Genomic DNA, 25214 nt, shown 5'->3' with positions numbered 1-25214 from the left:
TTAGAAACACACCCAATAAGTTTCTCAGGTTAAATTTTTAAAATTTATTTTCCCCAGCTTTCATTGTATGTAAGGTAATAGGTTGCAGCTGATAGCGTTCTCTAAAATGTCATGACATCAGATCACTTTTCAATTAAGGAAAAAATAACCCAGACAAAACAGGCTGACTGTCTCTCCACTGTTGAATGTGCCAACTGCTCACCTTGAGTTTCCTGAATGCGCAGAGCTGCCTGCAGACTGCAACCAGCCTTATCTAGCATCACCCTCACACCCTCCAAACCTAGCCTGTCAGTCAAGAGGTCTTCAGAAACCTCTTGCCCCATAATCACCTTCCCCTGACCTGGGAAGCCCACGCCTCCTTCCATACCCCACATCCTGGCCATCTCTGATTGGCCCACACCTCGCTCTGTCTCTGAAGTCTTCCATTAACCATGTGGATTAGAAGGACAGCTCTTAGTGTGTATGTCTCCACCACACATTTTTCAGCTAGTTATCAAGGATGGCCATCTTCTTTGGCCAGTGGCATTTATAAATGAATATTAAGTCTTTTATTTTTTTTAATAAATTTATTTATTTTATGTATTTACTTTTGGCTGCGTTGGGTCTTCGTTGCTGCACGCGGGCTTTCTCTAGTTGCGGCGAGCGGGGGCTACTCTTCGCTGCGGTGCGCGGGCAGCTCATTGCGGCGGCTTCTCTTGCTGCAGAGCACGGGCTCTAGGCGCACGGGCGTCAGTAGTTGCAGTGCGTGGGCTCGGTAGTTGTGGCTCGCGGGCTTAGTTGCTCCGCGGCATGTGGGATCTTCCCAGACCAGGGCTCGAACCCGTGTCGCCTGCGTTGGCAGGCGGATTCTTAACCAATGCGCCACCAGGGAGGTCCCCAAGTCTTTAATTATTGTTGATCTGTTTCTGTCTAAGCTACCTTGACGTCCACATAAAGCTGTAAATTCTTTAAGGAAGAAGACACCTTAAACTTTCTAGTAGATTTGGGTCTTAACACTGTCTTTTGTACAGAGTTGGAATGAAATGAAGACTTTTTCATTTGTTTCCATACCTGTGTGCTGAAAGACTGAACCAGGATTTAAAAATTAGTAACCACGTTGGAATTTCTATTCTGTACGAAATTATAAAAGTAAAAAAAAAGGAACAGGCATGGGCAGGCACGTGCTTAAGTGGTGTTTCTGAGTGCAGTGATTTCAAACTTGGCTTTTCGTTTTGTTTGCGCTATTCTTTGTTACCTGAAACCAGGCTCACTGAGGTGTGACTGCAAACCTTCCAGATCGTGTCCTCCTTTGTGGCTCCCGGCTACTCTACTTCTCTGGTTCTTCTCCAGCACACTGTGATTTCTTTCAGGGGCCGTAGCAAGTCAGGTACAGGTCAGAAAGGCTTCTGGGTGAAGAGGAACTTTATGCCCCGAAGAGAGCAGGCGAGTAGATGTGAGGGTGCAGAACCCGTGGGGATGAGCCAATAAGTCATTCTCTGTGCCATTTCTAAAGGAGCTGTGCTAAAATACGCTCTCTGAGTAGTGCCTTTCCCAGCGGTTTTATTTCTCTTTTTTAGAAATTAAAAGTATGGATCTGATGGCAAAGCTGCAAACCCCAAATCCAATTTAAGCAAAGGAAATCAAGACTTAAGACTCAAGTGTGCACTTGGAAGAGATGCGGGAGGTGGAAGGAGGCTATGACTCTCAACCAGCTCCCCACTTCTCTTCCTCCTGCCCACCTGGCACCCCGAAAACATGTCCAAACTGTGAGATCATTTATTAAATTAGCACATTCTGACTCTGAATTTGTGAAAGAGTTAAAGTAGAACTTAAAGAAAATTCAAATAAAAAAAATGAAAATTGAATACATAAGCTAGTGCAGATTTCCTCCCAGAATTGAGTAGGTCAAACTCCCTTTAAAACATGCGTGGCTTGGTAAACAACAGGGACCTACTATATACCACAGCACACGTTCAGTATCTTGTAATAACCTATAATGGAAAAGTATCATCACTTTGCTGTACACCTGAAACTATCACAGCACTGTAAATCAACTATACTTCAATTAAAAAGAAAAATGCCTGGCTTGTCTACAGCTCCACACCCCACAGTTTGCTTCATGAGGTATGCAAACATTCTCAACCTTTCCACCGCTATAGATTTCCGCTTTCTACCTTGTGCTCTAATAAGCAAGGCTTGTCTGATTTTCTTCAACAAGTTAGTAAGAAGTAGTTTCCTTGTCTCCTTCCTGCCCCCTCACAAGTGCCTACTCTTCCTCACTTCCTGATTGCTTTTGGCCCAACCTGTAGGGAGAGGAAAGGGCAGTGCTTGCCTTATTCATTGTATGCGGGGAGGGCAGTGGTTCCAAACCTGTCCTTTCAAACGGTACTGGACTTCCACTCTTTTAAAAATAAATTTTGAGTTTTTCTCTTATTTGATTTGTATCTTCAGTTAAATGATTTTCTTTTAAAAGCAAGCTTGAAATTAGAGCATGCACAGCAGCATTCTCTTCCCAATTCCCTTAATAGATGAACATCCAACCTCTTCTTGACACTGTCAGGGCCAGGGAACCCATCACTTTGTAGGAGAGTTGGTTCTCTCTTTCACTGGACAGCTAAGAGTGTTGGGAACTTCTCCATCTTTATTGATTAATTTATTCATATACTAATCATGTATTTATTGAGCACCCACTATATGACAGGCACTGTTCTAGGCACCTGGAATATAGTAGTGACCAAAGATATGACAATCACAGTCCTTATTTAAGGGCATTCAATCTAGGCTTCCCTCTACTTATTTGTCCTACTTCTGTCTTCCAAATAAATTCCACTGTTTTCATGACAGATTGACAAATATTGGAAAATGACTGATTTTTGCCTTTTTCAGATTAAACATTCTTTGTTCACTGTGTCAGTCACTGAGCTCTAAGCCATCAGTGTCCCCTCATTGTGTGCCTTCAGCAAGTCACTGTGACCTCTGTGTGGTCTGAGTACACTTGGGTCCTCAACCAGAGCAGGGCTCAGTGTACAGGAACAGGCTAGGAGGCCAGACTCCAGTGGTTTCAGTACCAGCTCCATCATTTCCTTGCTGTGTTCTCTTGGGCAAGTCACATACCACCTTGTGCCTCAGTTTCCTCTTGTGTAAAGTGAGACTAAGAATGCCACCTACCTCAAAAAGTTGCCATGAGATTAAATGAGTTAATATAGGTAGAGCACTTAGAGTAGCTCCTGGCCCAAAGTATATGCTCAGCAAATGATAGTTGTTATTCTTACTATTGTTATAATTGGTGTTGGAATAACCTTTCTGTTCCTGCAGCCTCATTATTTCAGGACTCACATCATATGTTGGTTTGCCAATGCTGGGGATAATTGAGAGTAATCTGCTTTGGCTATAGATTCCTCTCAGCTCAGCAAAGAGTCTGGGGCAGAGTACATGTTCAAGAAATGCTGGCTAAATATCTTGGCTTTTGAAAACACTCCTAAACAGAACATAGGAAGGATTTCTCCTCTTATTTTCCCATGTGAAATGATATATTCCTGTAGCTATATTCTCAAACTTTAGTGGCTGATGTGCTGTTAAGGCTTCTTTGAAAAAGTTGTTATAAACTGCCATTCATTTTAAGCCTTAATTAAAAATGGTGGAGAGGCACCACTTCTTGTGATAAAATATGCAGAAGGTTTGGGTTTTCAGTGTATACCGATCTGGTCACAGTTGAACTCTAAGTTCCAGACCATATTCTACATCATCCTTCATGGAACTTCCACATTGACTTCCCGGTGGGGGGGGGGGGTGGTGTGTGTGTGTGTGTGTGTGTGTGTGTGTGTGTGTGTGTGTGTGTGTGTGTGTGTGTCTTTACTGTAACAAGGTATCAGAAGTTAAACAGAGAACTTGTGAGTGTTTCAGATCCACCAGAGGGCAGACAGCAGAAGCAAGAAGAGCTACAGTTCTGCAGCCTGCAGAACAAAAGCCACATTCAAAGAAAGATAGACAAAAAAAAAAAAAAAAAAAAAGAGGGCCATGTACCAGATAAAGGAACAAGATAAAACCCCAGGAAAAAAACTAAATGAAGTAGAGATAGGCAACCATCCAGAAAAAGAATTCAGAATAATGATAGTGAAGATGATCCAGGACCTCAGAAAAAGAATGGAGGCAAAGATCAAGAAGATGCAAGAAATGTTTAACAAAGACTTAGAAGAATTAAAGAACAAACAAACAGAGATGAACACTACAATAGCTGAAATGAAAAATACACTAAAAGCAATCAATAGCAGAATAACTGAGGCAGAAGAACGGATAAGTGACCTGGAAGACAGAATGGTGGAATTCACTGCCACAGAACAGAATAAAGAAAAATGAATGAAAAGAAGACAGCCTAAGAGACCTCTGGGACAACATTAAATGCACCAACATTCGTATTATAGGGGTCCCAGAAGGAGAAGAGAGAGAGAAAGGACCTGAGAAAATATTTGAAGAGATTATAGTAGAAAACTTCCCTAACATGGGAAAGGAAACAACCACCCAAGTCCAGGAAGTGCAGAGAGTCCCAGGCAGGATGAACCCAAGGAGAAAAACGCCGAGACACATAGTAATCAAACTGACAAAAATTAAAGACAAACAAAGTTATTGAAAGCAACAATGAAAAAATGACAAATAACATACAAGGGAACTCCCATAAGGTTAACAGCTGATTTCTCAGCAGAAACTGTACAAGCCAGAAGGGAGTGGCATGATATGCTTAAAGTGATGAAAGGGAAGAACTTACAACCAAGATTACTCTACCCAGCAAGGATCTCATTCAGATTCAATGGAGAAATCACAAGCTTTACAGACAAGCAAAAGCTAAGAGAATTCAGCATCACCAAGCCAGCTCTACAACAAATGCTAAAGGAAATTCTGTAAGTGGGAAACACAAGAGAAGAAAAGGACCTACAAAAACAATCCCAAAACAATTGAGAAAATGGTAATAGGAACATACTTATCGATAATCACCTTAAATGTGAATGGATTAAATGCTACAACCAAAAGACACAGGATCCCTGAATGGACACAAAAACAAGACCCATCTATATGCTGTCTACAAGAAACCCACTTCAGACCTAGGGACACATACAGACTGAAAGTGAGGGGATGGAAAAAGATATTCCATGCAAATGGAAATCAAAAGAAAGCTGGAGTAGCAATACTCAAATCAGATAAAATAGACTTTAAAATAAAGCATGTTACAAGAGACAAGGAAGGACACTACCTAATGATCAAGGGATCAATCCAAGAAGAAGATATAACAATTATAAATTCACCCAACATAGGGACACCTCAATACATAAGGCAAATGCTAATGGCTATAAAAGAGGAAATCAACAGTAATACAGTAATAGTGAGGGACTTTAACACCTCACGTACACCAATGGACAGATCATCCAGACAGAAAATTAATAAGGAAACACAAGCTTTAAATGACATAATAGACCAGATACATTTAATTGATATTTATAGGACATGCCATCCGAAAACAACAGATTACACTTTCTTCTCAAGTGTGCATGGAACATTCTCCAGGATAAATCACATCTTGGATCACAGATCAAGCCTCAGTAAATTTAAGAAAATTGAAATCACATCAAGCTTCTTTTCTGACCACAGTGCTATGAGATTAGAAATAAATTACAGGGAAAAAATGTAAAAAACACAAACACATGGAGGCTAAACAATACGTTACTAAATAACCAAGAGATCACTGAAGAAATCAAAGAGGAAATCAAAAACTACCTAGAGACAAATGACAATGAAAACATGATGATCCAAAACCTATGGGATGCAGCGAAAGCAGTTCTAAGAGGGAAGTTTATAGCTATACAAGCCTACCTCAAGAAACAAGAAAAATATCAAATAAACAATCTAACCTTACATCTAAAAGAACTAGAGAAAGAAGAACAAACAAAACCCAAAGTTAGTAGAAGGAAATAAATCATACAGATCAGAGCAGAAATAAATGAAATAGAAACAAAGAAAACATTAGCAAAGATCAATAAATCTAAAAGCTTGTTCTTTGAGAAGATAAACAAAACTGATAAACCTTTAGCCAGACTCATCAAGAAAAACAGGGAGAGGACTCAAATCAACAAAATTAGAAATGAAAAAGGAGAGGTTACAATGGACACCACAAAAATACAAAGCATCCTAAGAGAATACTACAAGCAACTCTATGCCAATAAAATGGACAGCCTGAAAGAAATGGACAAATTCTTAGTTAGGTATAACCTTCCAGACTGAACCAGGAAGAAACAGAGAATATGAACAGAGCAATCACAAGTAATGAAATTGAAACTGTGATTAAAAATCTTCCAGCAAACAAAAATCCAGGACCAGATGGCTTCACAGGTGAATTCTATCAAATATTTAGAGAATAGCTAACACTCATCCTTCTCAAACTCTTCCAAAAAACTGCAGAGGAGAAACTCTCCCAAACTCATTCTACGAGGCCACCATCACCCTGATACTAAAACCAGACAGAGATACTACAAAAAAAGAAAATTACAGACCAATATAACTGATGAATATAGATGCAAAAATCCTCAACAAAATACTAGCAAACAGAATCTAACAACAAATTACAAGGATCATACACCATGATCAAGTGGGACTTATCCCAGGGATGCAAGGTTCTTCAATATACACAAATCTATCAGTGTGATATGCCATATTAACAAATTGAAGAATAAAAACCATATGATCATCTCAGTAGATGCAGAAAAAGCTTTTGACAAAATTCAATACCCATTTATGATAAAAACTCTCCAGAAAGTTGGCATAGAGGGAACCTACCTCAACATAACAAAGGCCATATATGACAAGCCCTCAGCAAACATCGCTCTCAATGGTGAATAACTGAAAGCATTTCCTCTAAGATCAGGAACAAAACAAGGATGTCCACTCTCGCCACTATTATTCAACACAGTTTTGGAAGTCCTAGGCACGGCAATCAGAGAAGAAAAAGAAAAGAATACAAATTGGAAAAGAAGTAGAAGTGTCACTGTTTGCAGATGACATGATACTATACATAGAGAATCCTAAAGATTCCACCAGAAAATTACTAGAGCTAATAAAGGAATTTGGTAAAGTTGCAGGGTGCAAAAGTAATGCACAGAAATCTCTTGCATTCCTATACACTAATGATGAAAAATCTGAAAGTGAAATTAAGAAAACACTCCCATTTACCATGGCAACAAAAAGAATAAAATACCTAGGAATAAACCTACCTATGGAGACAAAAGACCTTTATGCAGAAAATTATAAGACACTGATGAAAGAAATTAAAGATGATACAAACTGTTGGAGAGATATACCATGTTCTTGGATTGGAAGAATCAACATTGTGAAAATGACTATACTACCCAAAGCAGTCTACACATTCAATGCAATCCCTGTCAAACTACCAATGGCATTTTTCACAGAAGTAGAACAAAAAATTTCACAATTTGTATGGAAACACGAAAGACCCCAAATAGCCAAAGCAATCTTGAGAAAGAAAAATGGAGCTGGAGGAATCAGGCTCCCTGACTTCAGGCTATACTACAAAGGTACAGTAATCAAGACAATATGGTAGTGGCACAAAAAGAGAAATATAGATCAATGGAACAGGATAGAAAGCCTAGAGATAAACCCATGCACCTATGGTCAACTTATCTATGACAAAGGAGGGAAGGATATACAATGGAGAAAAGACAGCCTCTTCAATAAATGTGCTGGGAAAACTGGATAGCTACATGTAAAAGAATGAAATTAGAACACTCCCTAACACCATACGTAAAAATAAACTCCAAAATGATTAAAGACTTAAATGTAAGACCAGACACTGTAAAACTCTTAGAGGAAAACACAGGAAGAGCACTCTTTGACATAAATCACAGCAAGATCCTTTCTGACCCACTTCCTAAGAGTAATGGAAATAAAAACAAAAATAAACAAATGGACCCATTGAAACTTAAAAGCTTTTGCACAGCAAAGGAAATCATAAACAAGACAAAAGCCAACCCTCAGAATAGGAGAAACTATTTCCAAACGAATCAACGGACAAAGGATTAATCTCCAAAATATATAAACAGCTCATGCAGATCAATATTAAAAAAACGAACAATCCAATCAAAAAATGGGCAGAAGACCTAAATAGACATTTCTCCAAAGAAGACATACAGATGGACAAGAGGCACATGAAAAGCTGCTCAACATCACTAATTATAAGAGAAATGCAAATCCGAACTACAATTAGGTATCACCTCACACCAGTTAGAATTGGCATCATCAGAAAATCTACAAACAAGAAATGCTGGCGAGGGTGTGGAGAAAAGGGAGCCCTCTTGCACTGTTGGTGAGAATGTAAATTAATACAGCCACTGTGGAGAACAGTATGGAGGTTCCTTGAAGAACTAAAAACAGAATTACCATATGACCCAGCAATCCCACTACTGGGCATATACCCAGAGAAAACCATATTCAAAACAACACATGCACCGCAATGTTCATTGCAGCACTATTTACAATAGCCAGGTCGTGGAAGCAACCTAAATGCCCATCGACAGACAAATGGATAAAGATGTTGTACATATATACAATGGAATATTAGTCATAAAAAGGGGTGAAACTGGGTCATTGTAGAGTCATGGATGGACCTAGAGACTGTCATACAGAGTGAAGTAAGTCAGAAAGAGAAAAACAAATATCGTATATTAACACATATATGTGGAACCTAGAAAAATGGTACAGATGAAACAGTTTGCAGGGCAGAAATTGAGACACAGAAGTAGAGAACAAACGTACGGACACCAAGGGGGGGAAAGTGGCGGGGGTGGTGTTGTTGGTGGGATGAATTGGGAGATTGGGATTGACATATATACACTAATATGTATAAAATAGATAACCAATAAGAGCCTGCTGTGTAAATAAATAAATAAATAAAAGTTAAAAAAAAAAAAAAAAAGAACCTGTGAGTGTTTCAAGATGCTACAGTTTGCTTTCAGAATCTGTCATTCCAAAGGAGGTCTGCAGCAGTTTTTGCCGTAGTGGTTTTCTTATTTAAAAATAATCCAGTAATAAGAAATAGAAAGAAGGTTGTTATTAAATATTGAGACACTGGCTAAGTGAGCATGGAATATTCTGGCAATTTAACATATTTAGTAATATGTGCTTACTGCAACTATATTGCTAAGATTTTTTCTTCTTTTTTTTGTTTCATTTTTGTGGTACGCGGGCCTCTCACTGCTGTGGCCTCTCCCGTTGCAGAGCACAGGCTCCGGACGCGCAGGCCCAGCGGCCATGGCTCACGGGCCAGCCGCTCCGCGGCATGTGGGATCCTCCCAGACCGGGGCATGAACCCGCGTCCCCTGCATCGGCAGGCGGACTCTCAACCACTGCGCCACCAGGGAAGCCCTACTGCTAAGATTTTGAATAGCATTGGAATGGGGTGCTTTTCTCAGTGAGCTTCAAAGATAGGCTTCTTTCTGGAGCTTATAGACCCTGAATATTTGAAAAGTTCAGTGCTGCACCAGGAATCCCAAGATACCTAGGTCTGCTCAAGGTCTGTCTGCTCCTTGAAGCTTAGGGTCAAATATTAAACAGGATCTTCACTGCTTGCCTTCCTGTAATGATCTTCTCAGACATTTCCCCAGGAAGAGGCTTTACCCACTACTGTTTTCTTAATATATTTTACCTAGAGGGAATTTTTTGGCCAAAATAACTTTCGGAAAATAAGTTTAAAATTTTTTGATCTTTCCCTTTCAAAACCCACATTTATCTTTATCTCAAGTATACTCTGCTCCTCTAATTCTTAAGTAAGATACAAAAATGCATTTTGCTTTTAATTCCATTTAAAACATATATAGATTTTAAAAAACAGACAGAATGTGAATTCAGTTCAATAAATATTTGTTGAGCAGCTGTTCTCTGTAAAGCCTAGTGACAGTCTATTTTGAATAATAATGATGCAAATTATCAAAAGATTTATAATTTATTTTCAGGCAGATAGACATGTAAACCCAGTAATTTAACTCATGATTCATTGGCATAAAATCATATTACAGGTTCTCTTCTTCTCCCTTCAATAGACAGCAAGCTCTTTGAGAGCAAGAACTGTACTTTTAGGCCAGATTGTATCCCTAGTACCTCCGGGCAAAGGATCGGGTAGGCAAAGGTGGAGAGGCTATTGTAGGCTGTAGAATCTGCAGTTAAAATTCAGTAGACATGATAATGCATTGGATTGGGGTGGTGGATTCAGCAACAGTTCTGAAATGGCTGAAACAAGGTTCCCAGAGGCATGAGGCTCTGGAGGTAGCATGGGGTCAGTGCAGGAAGGAAATTGAATGACATTCTCAGAAATTAACAGAAAGAGATAGCATATTTTCACACCTTTAGTTTTACTTATCATTTTCCTTAGTGCCCTTGTCTCACCCTTTTTTTCAGCTCTTTAGAAGAGTTCCTAGGCGTGGTTTATTTTTATGATTGGACTATATGATAATTTATGACTGGATAAATTATTCACAATACTATTTTCTCTTACTAGGAGTGCCAAAATCTAATTAGAGCTACCACAAAAATATATATTCCAAAAATTTCTTTCTACCCTGTTAAAAAAATACATGATTTCCCATAGCTAATAGAGGAGTGACATTTAAGAACCTACGCTGACAGAGAGTGGACTTGAAGACACGGGGAGGGGGAAGGGTAAACTGGGATGAAGTGAGAGAGTGGCACTGACATATATACACTACCAAATGAAAAACAGATAGCTAGTGGGAAGCAGCTGCATAGCACAGGGAGATCAGCTCGGTGCTGTGTGGCCACCTAGAGGGGTGGGATAGGGAGGGTGGGAGGGAGACGCAAGAGAGAGGGGATATGGGGATATATGTATACGTATAGCTGATTCACTTTGTTATACAGCAGAAACTAACACACCATTGTAAAGCAATTATATTCCAATAAAGATGTTAAAAAAAAGAACCTATGCTTATAATTAGTACTGAGATTTATGTGTAAATAAACATAGTATGTGTGTATATACATTTATGTATTTGCCATATAAAAATCCATGCCATATTGTACATTTTTCAGTTTAACTAATGATTTACATTATGTATACATTATTCTAAGAGTTATCCTGATTTCTCTTTTGTCAGTCTGTACATTTTATTAAAATAATTTGTGACAGTGATTGATTTAAATGAACCCACTTCTGAGAAAGTGATTGTTTTAATTAAAAATGTTGGGTATTTTTTCCCCTGTACCTGAAGACAGTTGGACTGATTTGCATTCCTCTCAGTTCTAAGTGTTGAGGCTAATATATTATGAAACATCTTTTTTTTCCCTTGATATACATGCACATTAGCTTTCATTATTTCTATTTTAATTAATATCAGAGAGCATAGTTAGAGTTTCACTCAAGGAGTATCCTCAGAACATTTTTAGTAAAATGTGCAGGCACAGTAAATATGAAAGACAAAACAAAAGGAAAAGGATAATTAAGACAGGCTAAGTTTTCATATTTTCTTAAGCAGAGTAGATATTCTGAATGCAGAAGTATTTTAAAAGAGAATAAAGAACTCTAACAATTTTATAAGTTGGAAAATATTTTGCATTTTTTATATGGCTAACAAAATATAGGTGTGGGACTTCAGATATTTTTATTCATCCTTCAATTATTGAGAGTCCAAGTTGTAGGAGTTTGGGCTATATTGGTATTGCAAATAAGATCATTGATTTTGTAGCACTTTGTCACCAAACCTTCTTATCCCATTAGTTTAAAGAAAAATGTGAACATGCACCTCAATATAAGTTTGTTTCACACAAGCAATATTTCCATTCTTTTATATCCTAAGGCATAATATTCATTTAGGGTGAGGTTCCATTCTTATCACAGTAGATGTATTTCAGATCGTCTTCTAAACATTTTTAAAATCTTTTGGCTGACTTCATGTGAGATTTGAATAGATTATCATTGTTTTGATACTTATTTCCATGCTTATTTTTAACCACATAATCCATGTAGAAGATATGTCATCTTTGTTATTTTCTTCATGTTAAGCTTTTGCTTGCTTTTTTGTTTTTTTGTATCACCTTTGATCCATACTACCTCTGGGATTTTTTTCCCCTACACTATCCTAACTTTAGTTAAACTAAATAATATAACTTATAAGCCCGCTTAACCAGGAGCACATAAATTTCACCATACTGTAAAGCATTCATTGGGAACAGTGACTGAGAGCCAGGGTCACTGGGCCAGCCCCTCAGCATTATGGGATGCCCCACCTGCCTCAGGTACTTCAAGGACCTAATGTGACATGTGACTCTGAAGACACTGATGTCAATTCATGTTAAGTATTAGTGAAGCTTAAGTTCTTTCTCATTTTTGGAGATAATAAAATAGTAAGTTCTAATACTGGGTCTTCATACACTGCGGTGCACTGTCCCCTTGGCCAGGAGAGGCCCTCCACTTTGGACGCTGTTGCTTTAAATTGCTGCACAGTCTGGGTCCTATCCATTCCGGCAGTTATGTGAGATTTTCTTGGTCCTTCTTTGTCAACTTTTCTCTCACAGAGTCATCAAATAATACATGTAAGTTATCTGTCCAGCACATATTAGACTGAAGTTGAGACTTGTATTGAAGTAGAGCGAGAAAATGAAGGGTTAGAGCCTTCTATTCACAGTAGATCCAGAAGATTAGTCATACCTTTGTGTGACCGCACATAACTGATGCAGTTGTTTTGTCAGTAAAATTGTTTTGTTTTGTTTTTGCTGTGATTATTTGGTTGTATACTTTAGGCTTAGGGAGAAAAGGTTTTTTTGTTTGTTTGAATTATTTGAAAGACTGACTTTAAGCTATAAATGGCCACATTGCACAATGGCCAGTTATATAAATAAGGATCACAGTAAAGGTTTTATGGACATGTGATTATGTGCAAAGAGAAAATATTAAGTGGAATTCTTGAAAAGTTGGGGCAACCAGTTAATCTACAACAGTAATAGGTGTTTAGTTTACTTGCATATATGTATCCAATATTATTTGCAAGTAGGTAGAAAATGCTATTTTAACTCATTCTTTCTCAAAGGCATTAATAGATTTATTAAAATTTCTGCATTTGCATTATAAAATTAGCATGCCATCATGATAGGATATTTTGCAAATAATAAAATATTGAAAGATAAATATTCCAATAACCATCAAAATAGAGTTATATTTAACATTTTGGCACATCCTCCCCCATTTTCTCTATGGATAGTATTTTTTACATAGTCATGATCGTGTTATATATACATATGTTGTTACACAAAACTTTATACCATGCTGAGGATTTATTTTGGGGTTAGAAGTGCAGAAAGTACAATTACCTGATCAAAAGTTGTGGACATTTTTAAGGCTTTTCTGTGATTTGTGTCTTAGTTGTCATGTTGTTGTTCCAGTTTTCACTTTTACCTGCAATATGAAATTACTGGAAAACTACACCTTTGTCAATATTCATTCAAGAAATATACATTGCATAGCTCTCATTTATCTAGACCCAGGAAATGCCATGGTGAGCAATATAGTACATTTCAGTTTTCCTTATGAAACTTACAGTCCAGGTTGGAGACAGACATCAGTGATACAAGTGCACAAATAAACGTGGAATTAAAGTTATGAATTATAGAGCAGAATGTTAACGTCTGTTTAATCTCGGTGGGTGCATGGATGTAGGTTGTGTTGCTTTCTCTATCTTTTAATGTATTAATAATATTTCAAAGTGAAATCATTTTGATGTTTACAAAATGTTACACCTATAAAGAATGCTGCCATAAAAGCATTCCAAAGAGGAGTCTGACGTCTTCCGAGGTGTCAGGCAAGTGCCCCAAAGGAAGTATTGATGGAGTCAAACTTGGGAAGAAGAAAAAGGAGTAATTAGGCAAAGTCATGTGCACGTGGGGTTGTGTGCACAGGTGCGCAGGGGAGCATCTCTAGGGAAGTGGATGTATTTGAGACACGTAAGGTTAAGGGAACAGGATAAAGGTGGGAGATTATGGGATCTTTGTAGGCAGCCCACAGTGACCCAGGTTGGGCTATGCACTGAGGATGGCGTGGGAACAGTAGAAACCAAGGTTGGGCAGATAGGATGGTGCCCCACTGCTGCAGGGTGTGAGTAATTCAGCGGGTATTGGAGAGTGGCTACATATTTCCTCATCTGATGGATTGGAACAGGCATACTGCAGGTTTTAAGACCACCTAGGAGAGGCCACTAGGGGCTGAACTGCTGCTGGCGGTGAAAATAGAAAAAGGGAAAAGAGTGAAGGAGATTTTGAAGACAGCATCTGTAGGAATTGGACAACCCATTAGGTGGAATAAAAAAGGCAAGCGTGGTGTTGGTCTTAGGGGGTTGACACTGTTAACATCAGTGTCATGTCAGAAGTTGACTTCTGGCTGAAGTTGGTGGAGATGAGGGAATTAAAGTGAAAATGATACTGTAGGAATTTAAATGTATACATTATTAAATTTATAATTTTGGTGAGGGTTTTATGGGTAGAGATTTATTGGAAATGTGGCCAATGGCAAAGTAGGGCAGATCTTAGAAGAGATTTTCAAGAAATTTGGTCATTTCTAACTTTATGTTATTGCTTTATATTATAGATTCAGCTCCAAGTATGCAGGGTTAGGGGTTAGACACAGCTAGAGATTACCTTCGAGAACCTAGTTTAAAAAAGCAGATGAGTTTGTATTTTAAGTTTTTAAGATGTTTAATTCGATTGTTCGATTTTTACAGGCCACATGATTTAGTAGCTAAGTGGGCAGGATCATGTCAACCCCAGCTTTGCACTTATTAGTCATATGTTCTTTGTCAAATTAATTCATTGTTCTGTGTCTTCACTTTCTCATCATCAAAATGGGCTTCCTATTAAGTAAGTTGTGGTGAAAATTCAATGAGTCAATCCTGGCACCTGAGAAGAACACAGTCGATGTTATTACGGTTTCTAAAACAAACAAATAACGTGAAACTATGTAAATAGAAATCAATTTGGTTTTTCTTGTCTTAAAATTAAATAAGAACTCAAAAACACAATTTCATGTTTCGCTGGTACTTTCGTATCAGACATGAGGTGTGATGATGACAAATTAGGCCCTTAACCTCATGTCCTTCAGGTTCGCTTCTGTTGTCACAAATGGCAGGATTTCCTTCTCTTTTATGGCTGAATAATATTCCATTGTGTATCTACACCACATATTTTTTTTATCCCTTCATCTATTGATAGACACTTAGGTTGTTTCCATGCTTTGGCCACTGTGAACAATGCCTCAGTGAACATGGGGGTGCAGACATCTCTTTGAGATCCTGATTTCACTGCCTTTGCATGTACACCCAGAAGTGAGATTCCTGGATCAAATGGATCATATTTCTATTTTCTATTTTTTGAGGAACCTCCATCCTGTTTTCCACTGGGACTGCACCTATTTTACATCGCCACCAGCAATGCACAAAGGTCCCCTTTTCTCTACATCCTCTCCAATGTTTGTTCTCTCTTATCTTTTTTTAATACAAAAAACAAAAGAGAAGGGCTCTCGCTGTGTACGTGTGAAAGGGACTTTGCGGGGGTTATGGGTCTTCTCACTGCCTTGCCTGATGTACTTAATTCAAGTGCAGAAGATATAGTTGCTACGATATAGGATCACTAAAAATAAGTGATCCAGAACATAAAGGTTTTGCAGAAAAACTGTCAATCTCTAAAATGCTCTATATGTTTTCATGGCAACTAAGAATCCCTACCCTTGTCCGCGCCTTTGTTCCCTTCCTTTTCTGTGCTACCTATTTTCAGTGACAAGCAAAAATATGATGCAGCAAAACTAGGAAAAGTCCTCAGTACTTAAAGGGTCAGTAGCCCAGCCAAGTCTTATTGGATGATGGGCAGATTAAGGCACAAGAGTAATTTTTTCCACTAATGCACATCTTAGAATTATGTGATTTTTAAAATTATATACTACAGAGTAAGGAACATACATGACACAATCCTAATAATCACGTAGATGTTTCTTTTCAAAATCCTGCTCTTCCAAAAACACCTGTATTCTAACATGCTTGATCACATGAATGCTGTGATTTTCATGTATTATTTTCCAGGTTTTCTTCAATATCACAGTATCTTTGAAGAAAATCTGTGTACCATGGGGTCATTTTTCAAATTCAGATATACATAGAAACAGATGCTCTCACTTTCTAATTTCTTGAGAACTAAACATAAGGCTGAGGATATTCTGTTTTGAATAGCTTTTTATGTTTGTTTTTGCATGTGGCTTTTTTTGTGTGTTTTCAGCTGTTTGAAGTCCATCATTTTATGATTGATTACAAGATGCTCTGTTTCATCATTCTGTAATATCCTCCTGTTTTGACAGCATGATCGCATTTGCATGTCCTATTCAGGGGTTGTGGAGAGATGCCAGTTGCCATGGCGGGGATTCTGATGCCCCCCATCAAATCTAGTCATGACATGAGGATGGCCTTTGAAAAGCCACATGCAAATGTTTATTTTCAAAGGTACAATTGGCTCTTTGTGAAGCATCGGATCACTAGACTGGCTATCTTTTAGATGAATCATCTAATGAGAAGTATGTTACCATCTAACTTCCCTTTTGTTTTTGTTTTTTTTTTTTTACATCTTTATTGGAGTATAATTGCTTTACAATGGTATGTTAGTTTCAGATTCACAACAAAATGAATCAGTTATATATATACATATGTTCCCATATCTCTTGCCGCTTGCGTCTCCCTCCCTCCCACCCTCCCTATCCCACCCCTCCAGGCGGTCACAAAGCACCGAGCTGATCTCCCTGTGCTATGCGGCTGCTTCCCACTAGCTATCTACCTTACGTTTGGTAGTGTATATATGTCCAGGCCTCTCTCTCGCTTTGTCAGTTTACCCTTCCCCCTCCCCATAGCCACAAGTCCATTCTCTAGTAAGTCTGTGTCTTTATTCCTGTTTCACCCCTAGGTTTTTCATGACATTTTTTTTCTTAAATTCCATATATATGTGTTAGCATACGGTATTTGTCTCTCTCTTTCTGACTTACTTCACTCTGTATGACAGACTCTAGGTCTAGCCACCTCATTACAAATAGCTCAATTTCGTTTCCTTTTATGGCAGAGTAATATTCCATTGTATATATGTGCCACATCTTCTTTATCCATTCATCCGATGATGGACACTTAGGTTATTTCCATCTCTGGGCTATTGTAAATAGAGCTGCAATGAACATTTTGGTACATGACTCTTTTTGAATTATGGTTTTCTCAGGGTATATGCCCAGTAGTGGGATTGCTGGGTCATATGGTAGTTCTATTTGTAGTTTTTTAAGGAACCTCCATACTGTTCTCCACAGTGGCTGTATCAATTTACATTCCCACCAACAGTGTAAGAGGGTTCCCTTTTCTCCACACTCTCTCCAGCATTTATTGTTTCTAGATTTTTTGATGATGGCCATTCTGACTGGTGTGAGATGATATCTCATTGTAGTTTTGATTTGCATTTCTCTAATGATTAGTGATGTTGAGCATTCTTTCATGTGTTTGTTGGCAGTCTGTATATCTTCTTTGGAGAAATGTCTATTTAGGTCTTCTGCCCATTTTTGGATTGGGTTGTTTGTTTTTTTGTTATTAAGCTGCATGAGCTGCTTATAAATTTTGGAGATTAATCCTTTGTCAGTTGCTTCATTTGCAAATATTTTCTCCCATTCTGAGGGTTGTCTTTTGCTCTTATTTATGGTTTCCTTTGCTGCGCAAAAGCTTTTAAGTTTCATTAGGTCCCATTTGTTTATTTTTGTTTTTATTTCCATTTCTCTAGGAGGTGGGTCAAAAAGGACCTTGCTGTGATTTATGTCATAGAGTGTCCTGCCTATGTTTTCCTCTAAGAGTTTGATAGTTTCTGGACTTACATTTAGGTCTTTAATCCATTTTGAGCTTATTTCTCTGTATGGTGTTAGGGAGTGATCTAATCTCATACTTTTACATGTAGCTGTCCAGTTTTCCCAGCACCACTTATTGAAGAGGCTGTCCTTTCTCCACTGTACATTCCTGCCTCCTTTATCAAAGATAAGGTGACCATATGTGCGTGGGTTTATCTCTGGGCTTTCTATCCTGTTCCATTGATCTATATTTCTGTTTTTGTGCCAGTACCATACTGTCTTGATTACTGTAGCTTTGTAGTATAGTCTGAAGTCAGGAAGCCTGATTCCTCCAGCTCCGTTTTTCGTTCTCAAGATTGCTTTGGCTATTCAGGGTCTTTTGTGTTTCCATACAAATTGTGAAATTTTTTGTTCTAGTTTTGTGAAAAATGCCAGTGGTAGTTTGATAGGGATTGCCTTGAATCTGTAGATTGCTTTGGGTAGTAGAGTCATTTTCACAATGTTGATTCTTCCAATCCAAGAACATGGTATATCTCTCCATCTATTTTTATCATCTTTAATTTCTTTCATCAGTGTCTTATAATTTTCTGCATACAGGTCTTTTGTCTCCTTAGGTAGGTTTATTCCTAGATATTTTATTCTATTTGTTGCAATGGTAAATGGGAGTGTTTCCTTGATTTCACCTTCAGATTTTTCATCATTAGTGTATAGGAATGCCAGAGATTTCTGTGCATTAATTTTGTATCCTGCTACTTTACCAAATTCATTGATTAGCTCTAGTAGTTTTCTGGTAGCATCTTTAGGATTCTCTATGTATAGTGTCATGTCATCTGCAAACAGTGACAGCTTTACTTCTTTTCCGATTTGGATTCCTTTTATTTCCTTTTCTTCTCTGATTGCTGTGGCTAAAACCTCCAAAACTATGTTGAATAAGAGTGGTGAGAGTGGGCAACCTTGTCTTGTTCCTGATCTTAGTGGAAATGCTTTCAGTTTTTCACCATTGAGGATGATGTTGGCTGTGGGTTTGTCATATATGGCCTTTATTATGTTGAGGAAAGTTCCCTCTATGCCTACTTTCTGCAGGGTTTTTATCATAAATGGGTGTTGAATTTTCTCAAAAGCTTTCTCTGCATCTATTGAGATGATCATATGGTTTTTCTCCTTCAATTTGTTAATATGGTGTATCACGTTGATTGATTTGCATATATTGAAGATCCTTGCATTCCTGGAATAAACCCCACTTGATCATGGTGTATGATACGTTTAATGTGCTGTTGGATTCTGTTTGCTAGTATTTTGTTGAGGATTTTTGCATCTATGTTCATCAGTGATATTGGCCTGTGGTTTTCTTTCTTTGTGACATCCTTGTCTGGTTTTGGTATCAGGGTGATGGTGGCCTCGTAGAATGAGTTGGGGAGTGTTCCTCCCTCTGCTATATTTTGGAAGAGTTTGAGAAGGATAGGTGTTAGCTCTTCTCTAAATGTTTGATAGAATTCGCCTGTGAAGCCATCTGGTCCTGGGCTTTTGCTTGTTGGAAGATTTTTAATCACAGTCAATTTCAGTGCTTGTGATTGGTCTGTTCATATTTTCTATTTCTTCCTGATTCAGTCTTGGCAGGTTGTGCCTTTCTAAGAATTTGCCCATTTCTTCCAGGTTGTCCTTTTATTGGCACAGAGTTGCTTGTAGTAATCTCTCATGATCTTTTGTATTTCTGCAGTGTCAGTTGTTACTTCTCCTTTTTCATTTCTAATTCTATTGATTTCAGTCTTCTCCCTTTTTTTCTTGATGAGTCTGGCTAATGGTTTATCAATTTTGTTTATCCTTTCAAAGAACCAGCTTTTACTTTTATTGATCTTTGCTATCGTTTCTTTCATTTCTTTTTCATTTATTTCTGATCTGATTTTTATGATTTCTTTCCTTTTGCTACTTCGGGGTTTTTTTGTTCTTCTTTCTCTAATTGCTTTAGGTGCAAGGTTAGGTTGTTTATTCAAGATGTTTCCTGTTTCTTAAGGTAGGATTGTATTGCTATAAACTTCCCTCTTAGAACTGCTTTTGCTGCATCCCATAGATTTTGAATCGTCGTGTCTCCATTGTCACTTGTTTCTAAGTAGTTTTTCATTTCCTCTTTGATTTCTTCAGTGATCACTTCGTTATTAAGTAATGTATTGTTTAGCCTCCATGTGTTTGTATTTTTTACAGATCTTTTCCTGTAATTGATATCTAGTCTCATAGCGTTGTGGTCGGAAAAGATACTTGATACAATTTCAATTTTCTTAAATTTACCAAGGCTTGATTTGTGACCCAAGATATGATCTATCCTGGAGAATGTTCCATGAGCACTTGAGGAAAATGTGTATTCTGTTGTTTTTGGATGGACTGTGCTATAAATATCAATTAAGTCCATCTTGTTTAATGTATCATTTAAAGCTTGTGTTTCCTTATTTATTTTCATTTTGGATCATCTGTCCATTGTTGAAAGTGGGGTGTTAAAGTCCCCTACTATGAATGTGTTACTGTTGATTTCCCCTTTTATGACTGTTAGTATTTGCCTTATGTATTGAGGTACTCGTATGTTGGGTGCATAAATATTTGCGGTGGTTATATCTTCTTCTTGGATCAATCCCTTGATCATTATGTAGTGTCCTTCTTTGTCTCTTCTAATAGTCTTTATTTTAAAGTCTATTTTGTCTGATACGAGACTTGCTACTCCAGCTTTCTTTTGGTTTCCATTTGCATGAAATACCTTTTTCCATCCCCTTACTTTCAGTCTGTATGTGTCTCTAGGTCTGAAGTGGGTCTCTTGTAGACAGCAAATATATGGATCTTGTTTTTGTATCCATTCAGCCACTCTGTGTCTTTTGGTGGGAGCATTTAGTCCATTTACATTTAAGGTAATTATTGATATGTATGTTCCCATTCCCATTTTCTTAATTGTTTTGGGTTCGTTATTGTAGGTCTTTTCCTTCTTTTGTGTTTCTTGCCTAGAGAAGTTCCTTTAGCAGTTGTTGTAGAGCTGGTTTGGTGGTGCTGAACTCTCTCAGCTTTTGCTTGTCTGTAAAGGTTTTAATTTCTCCGTCAAATCTGAATGAGATCCTTGCTGGGTAGAGTAATCTTGGTTGCAGGTTTTTCTCCTTCATCACTTTCAATATGTCCTGCCACTCCTTTCTGGCTTGCAGAGTTTCTGCTGAAAGATCAGCTGTTAACCTTATGGGGATTCCCTTGTGTGTTATTTGTTGTTTTTCCCTTGCTGCTTTTAATATGCTTTCTTTGTATTTAATTTTTGACTGTTTGATTAATATGTGTCTTGGCGTATTTCTCCTTGGATTTATCCTGTATGGGACTCTCTGTGCTTCCTGGACTTGATTTAACTATTTCCTTTCCCATATTAGGGAAGTTTTCAACTATAATCTCTTCAAATATTTTCCCAGTCCCTTTCTGTTTCTCTTTTTCTTCTGGAACCCCTATAATTCGAATGTTGGTGCATTTAATGTTGTCCCAGAGGTCTCTGAGACTGTCCTCAGTTCTTTTCATTCTTTTTTCTTTATTCTGCTCTGCAGTAGTTATTTCCACTATTTTATCTTCCAGGTCACTTATCCATTCTTCTGCCTCAGTTATTCTGCTATCGATCCCATCTAGAGTATTTTTCATTTCATTTATTGTGGTGTTCATCATTATTTGTTTCATCTTTAGTTCTTCTAGGTCCTTGTTAAATGTTTCTTGCATTTTGTCTATTCTATTTCCAAGATTTTGGATCATCTTTACTCTCATTATTCTGAATTATTTTTCAGGTAGACTGCCTATTTCCTCTTCATTTGTTAGGTCTGGTGGGTTTTTATCTTGCTTCTTCATCTGCTGTGTGTTCTTCTGTCTTTTCATTTTGCTTATCTTACTGTGTTTGGGGTCTCCTTTTTGCAGGCTGAAGGTTCGTAGTTCCTGTTGTTTTTGGTGTCTGTCCCCAGTGGCTAAGGTTGGTTCAGTGGGTTGTGTAGGCTTCCTGGTGGAGGGGACTAGTGCCTGTGTTCTGGTGGATGAGGCTGGATCTTGTCTTTCTGGTGGGCAGGTCCACGTCTGGTGGTGTGCTTTGGGGTGTCTGTAGGCTTATTATGATTTTGGGCAGCCTCTCTGCTAATGGGTGCGATTGTGTTCCTGTCTTGCTAGTTGTTTGGCATAGGATGTCCATCACTGTAGCTTGCTGGTCGTTGAGTGAAGCTGGGTGCTGGCGTTGAGATGGAGATCTCTGGGAGATTTTCGCCGTTTGATATTATGTGCAGCTGGGAGGCCTCTTGTGGACCAGTGTCCTGAAGTTGGCTCTCCCACCTCAGAGGCACAGCACTAACTCCTGGCTGCAGCACCAAGAGCCTTTCATCCACACGGCTTCTTAATTTGGCATGATTCGTTGTGTATTCATGTATTCCACAGATGCAGGGGACATCAAGTTGATTGTGGAGCTTTAATCCGCTGCTTCTGTGGCTGCTGGGGGAGATTTCCCTTTCTCTTCTTCTCACAGCTCCCAGGGGTTCAGCTTTGGATTCGGCCCCACCTGTGCGTGTAGGTCGCCGGAGGGCGTCTGTTCTTTGCTCAGACAGGAAGGGGTTAAAGGAGCCGCTGACTCGGGGGCTCTGGCTCACTCAGGCAGGGGGGTGAGGGAGGGGCACGGAGTGCGGGGCGGGCCTGCGGCGGCAGAGGCCGCAGTGACGTCGCGCCGGCGTGACGTCGCGCCGGCGTGACGCGCGCAGTGCGTTCTCCCGGGGGAGTTGCCCCTGGATCACGGGACCGTGGCAGTGGCAGGCTGCACAGGCTCCCCGGGAGGGGGTGTGGATAGTGACCTGTGCTCGCACACAGGCTTCTTGGTGGCGGCAGCAGCAGCCTTAGCGTCTCATGCCCGTCTCTGGGGTCCGCACTTTTAGCCGCGGCTCGCGCCCGTCTCTGGAGCTCCTTTAAGCAGCGTTCTTAATCCCCTCTCCTCGCGCACCAGGAAATAAAGAGGGAAGAAAAAGTCTCTTGCCTCTTCGGCAGGTCCAGACTTTTCCCCGGACTCCCTCCCGGCTAGCCGCGGTGCACTCACGCCCTGCAGGCTGTGTTCGCGCCGCCAACCCCAGTCCTCTCCCGGCGCTCCGACTGAAGCCGGAGCCTCAGTTCCCAGCCCCACCCGCCCCGGCGGGTGAGCAGACAAGCCTCTCGGCTGGTGAGTGCCGGTCGGCCCTGATCCTCTGTGCTGGAATCTCACCGCTTTGCCCTCCGCACACCTGTTGCTGTGCTCTCCTCTGCGGCCCCGAAGCTCCCCCACTCGGCCACCTGCAGTCTGCGACCGCGAAGGGGCTTCCTAGTGTGTGGACACTTTTCCTCCTTCACAGCTCCCTCACGCTGGTGCAGGACCCGTCCCTATCCTTTCGTCTCTGTTTATTTTTTTCTTTTGCCCTAACCAGGTACGTGAGGGGTTTCTTGCGTTTTGGGAGGTCTGAGGTCTTCTGCCAGCGTTCTGTAGGAGTTGTTCCACGTGTAGATGTATTTCTGGTGTATCTGTCCCCTTTTGGTTTTAATAAACTTCCACTGCCCTCAACCTCAAGCCATTTGGGCCAAGAATCAAAAGCCATATTGTACAATTTTACTGTCCTTTTTAGTTGTATAAGTTATATAGGATTATCTTTTTAATTATCATCTAATTTGTCTAGATTATGGCCAGAGAGCTTACGTTTGTTATTGTGTCTTGCCCTGAGTTCAGAAGTTGATTTACACATTTTCCTATGGATCACACATAAGTACACAGATGTTTCTGTGCAAGTTAGGGTGACCATTTAGACATCAAAGAAACACCCTCCATATCAGGGCTTTTTCTAAGAATGTGTACCAAATGTTAGTGTGACTTTTTTTTAATACAGCTTTTTCACATTTTGGAATTCCTTGTCAAATTAAGTAAAAAGCCTTTAACAATGTTTCTTGTTAAAGAAGTCTTTAACAAGGTTAAGAAGCCTTTAACAAGGTTTCTTAAAGCCAGAAGTTTGCACAACTCTTGTCCTGCCATTCTGAATCATATTAGTTTAAACCATTAAGCTAGTTAGTGTAGGACTTAACTAATAACTAAACTAACAGATTAAGTAGTTTAATCTTTTAAGTAACCAACCATTTAAATACACACATATCAGTTTCATAAAATGACCTATTAGCTTCAGCTGATGACTGCAGTTTCTTCACCTTCTGTGATTAGCATCTTCCAGGTTTGAGAAATACAGAGACATCTGGGAAACATAAAATAAAAGGTGCTATGTCCATAAAATACCCTCTTACTTCTGAAAAAGAAAGAAAAGAAACAGAAAAGAAAAAAGAAATTCAATTGTGACACATTGTGAGGCTTATGACCACTATGTTTGCCTTTCAGATCCCCAGCTCAAGGGTATAGTGACCAGGTTATATTGCAGGCAAGGCTACTACTTGCAAATGCACCCCGATGGAGCTCTCGATGGAACCAAGGATGACAGCACTAATTCTAGTAAGTGACAACCTCAGGCCACCAGTGAACACAATTGGTAGAAGATACACTGCTACTTAAATGACTTTTAAAAATACACTTGCAAATATTGGGTTATGTTCATTCATTTTTACAAATGTTACACAATAGAATGCCATTGACAATTTTACTTGGACCACATGGCTGGAAATATTCATAGAGCCACAAAAGAAACCTGTCATTTTAAGAGACGTATTAGTTAATCTTTTCAGGTTTTTTTTCCAAACAGTTGTCATATCCAGCATTATTGTTACTTTAATCTCATTATCATCAAAGTCAAGTAACTACAGTAACACATTCAGGTGAAAGTTGATTACATGTTTACTTTGGAAGTTTTATCTTTATTAGGCCTGTAGCTTCTTAATGATAACTGGAAATTCAAGAGTTACAAGGATTAGTTGTTTCAAATAATAGAAATGTTATGTTTCAAATAATAAAAATATTATTTTTATAATTCTTTGTGTTCAACAAGAAAAGATAATATCTTTCTTTATAGAGAGAACATGAAGGCTGTGTGCTTTTAAATGCATTGTACAAATTGTTTATTTGATAAAATTGGATCTGTGCTTTTATTTATTTTTTTAAATTAAAAAGCCACCCACTTTCCCTTGTTTTAATGTCTGTCTTCATTTTACTATTTCTTTATATATAACTTTTCTTTGTATTTTTATTCTGGTGCCCAGCCCTCTTGTTCAATTGTGTTTTCCTTTCCCATTTTCTGTTCATATTGGCCTCTGATTCCCTTTAGTTTAGCACATCAGTTCTAAAATAGACACACTTTTTATTGCTCAGGAGAATTAGTGAAAAGCAAAAATTGATTTTATT

General features: G+C 38.9%; 1 protein-coding gene across 2 annotated transcripts in view; it reads left to right on the top strand.

Moving 5' to 3' along the window:
• FGF14 (fibroblast growth factor 14) overlaps window positions 1-25214 on the top strand; it is a 322262-nt gene that overhangs the window by 175703 nt on the left and 121345 nt on the right. For both annotated transcript variants that reach the window (XM_073795397.1, XM_019921045.3), the window contains exon 2: window positions 24261-24371. In XM_073795397.1, coding sequence (XP_073651498.1) covers window positions 24320-24371 — 52 coding nt within the window. In that variant the 5' untranslated portion in view covers window positions 24261-24319. The remainder of the gene's footprint in view (window positions 1-24260; window positions 24372-25214) is intronic.

Source organism: Tursiops truncatus, chromosome 18, assembly GCF_011762595.2.
Source record: "Tursiops truncatus isolate mTurTru1 chromosome 18, mTurTru1.mat.Y, whole genome shotgun sequence".
NCBI classification, from domain to species: Eukaryota; Metazoa; Chordata; class Mammalia; order Artiodactyla; family Delphinidae; genus Tursiops; species Tursiops truncatus.
The sequence above is the reverse complement of the archived record's forward strand: the minus strand, read 5'-3'. Positions and strand labels throughout refer to the sequence as shown.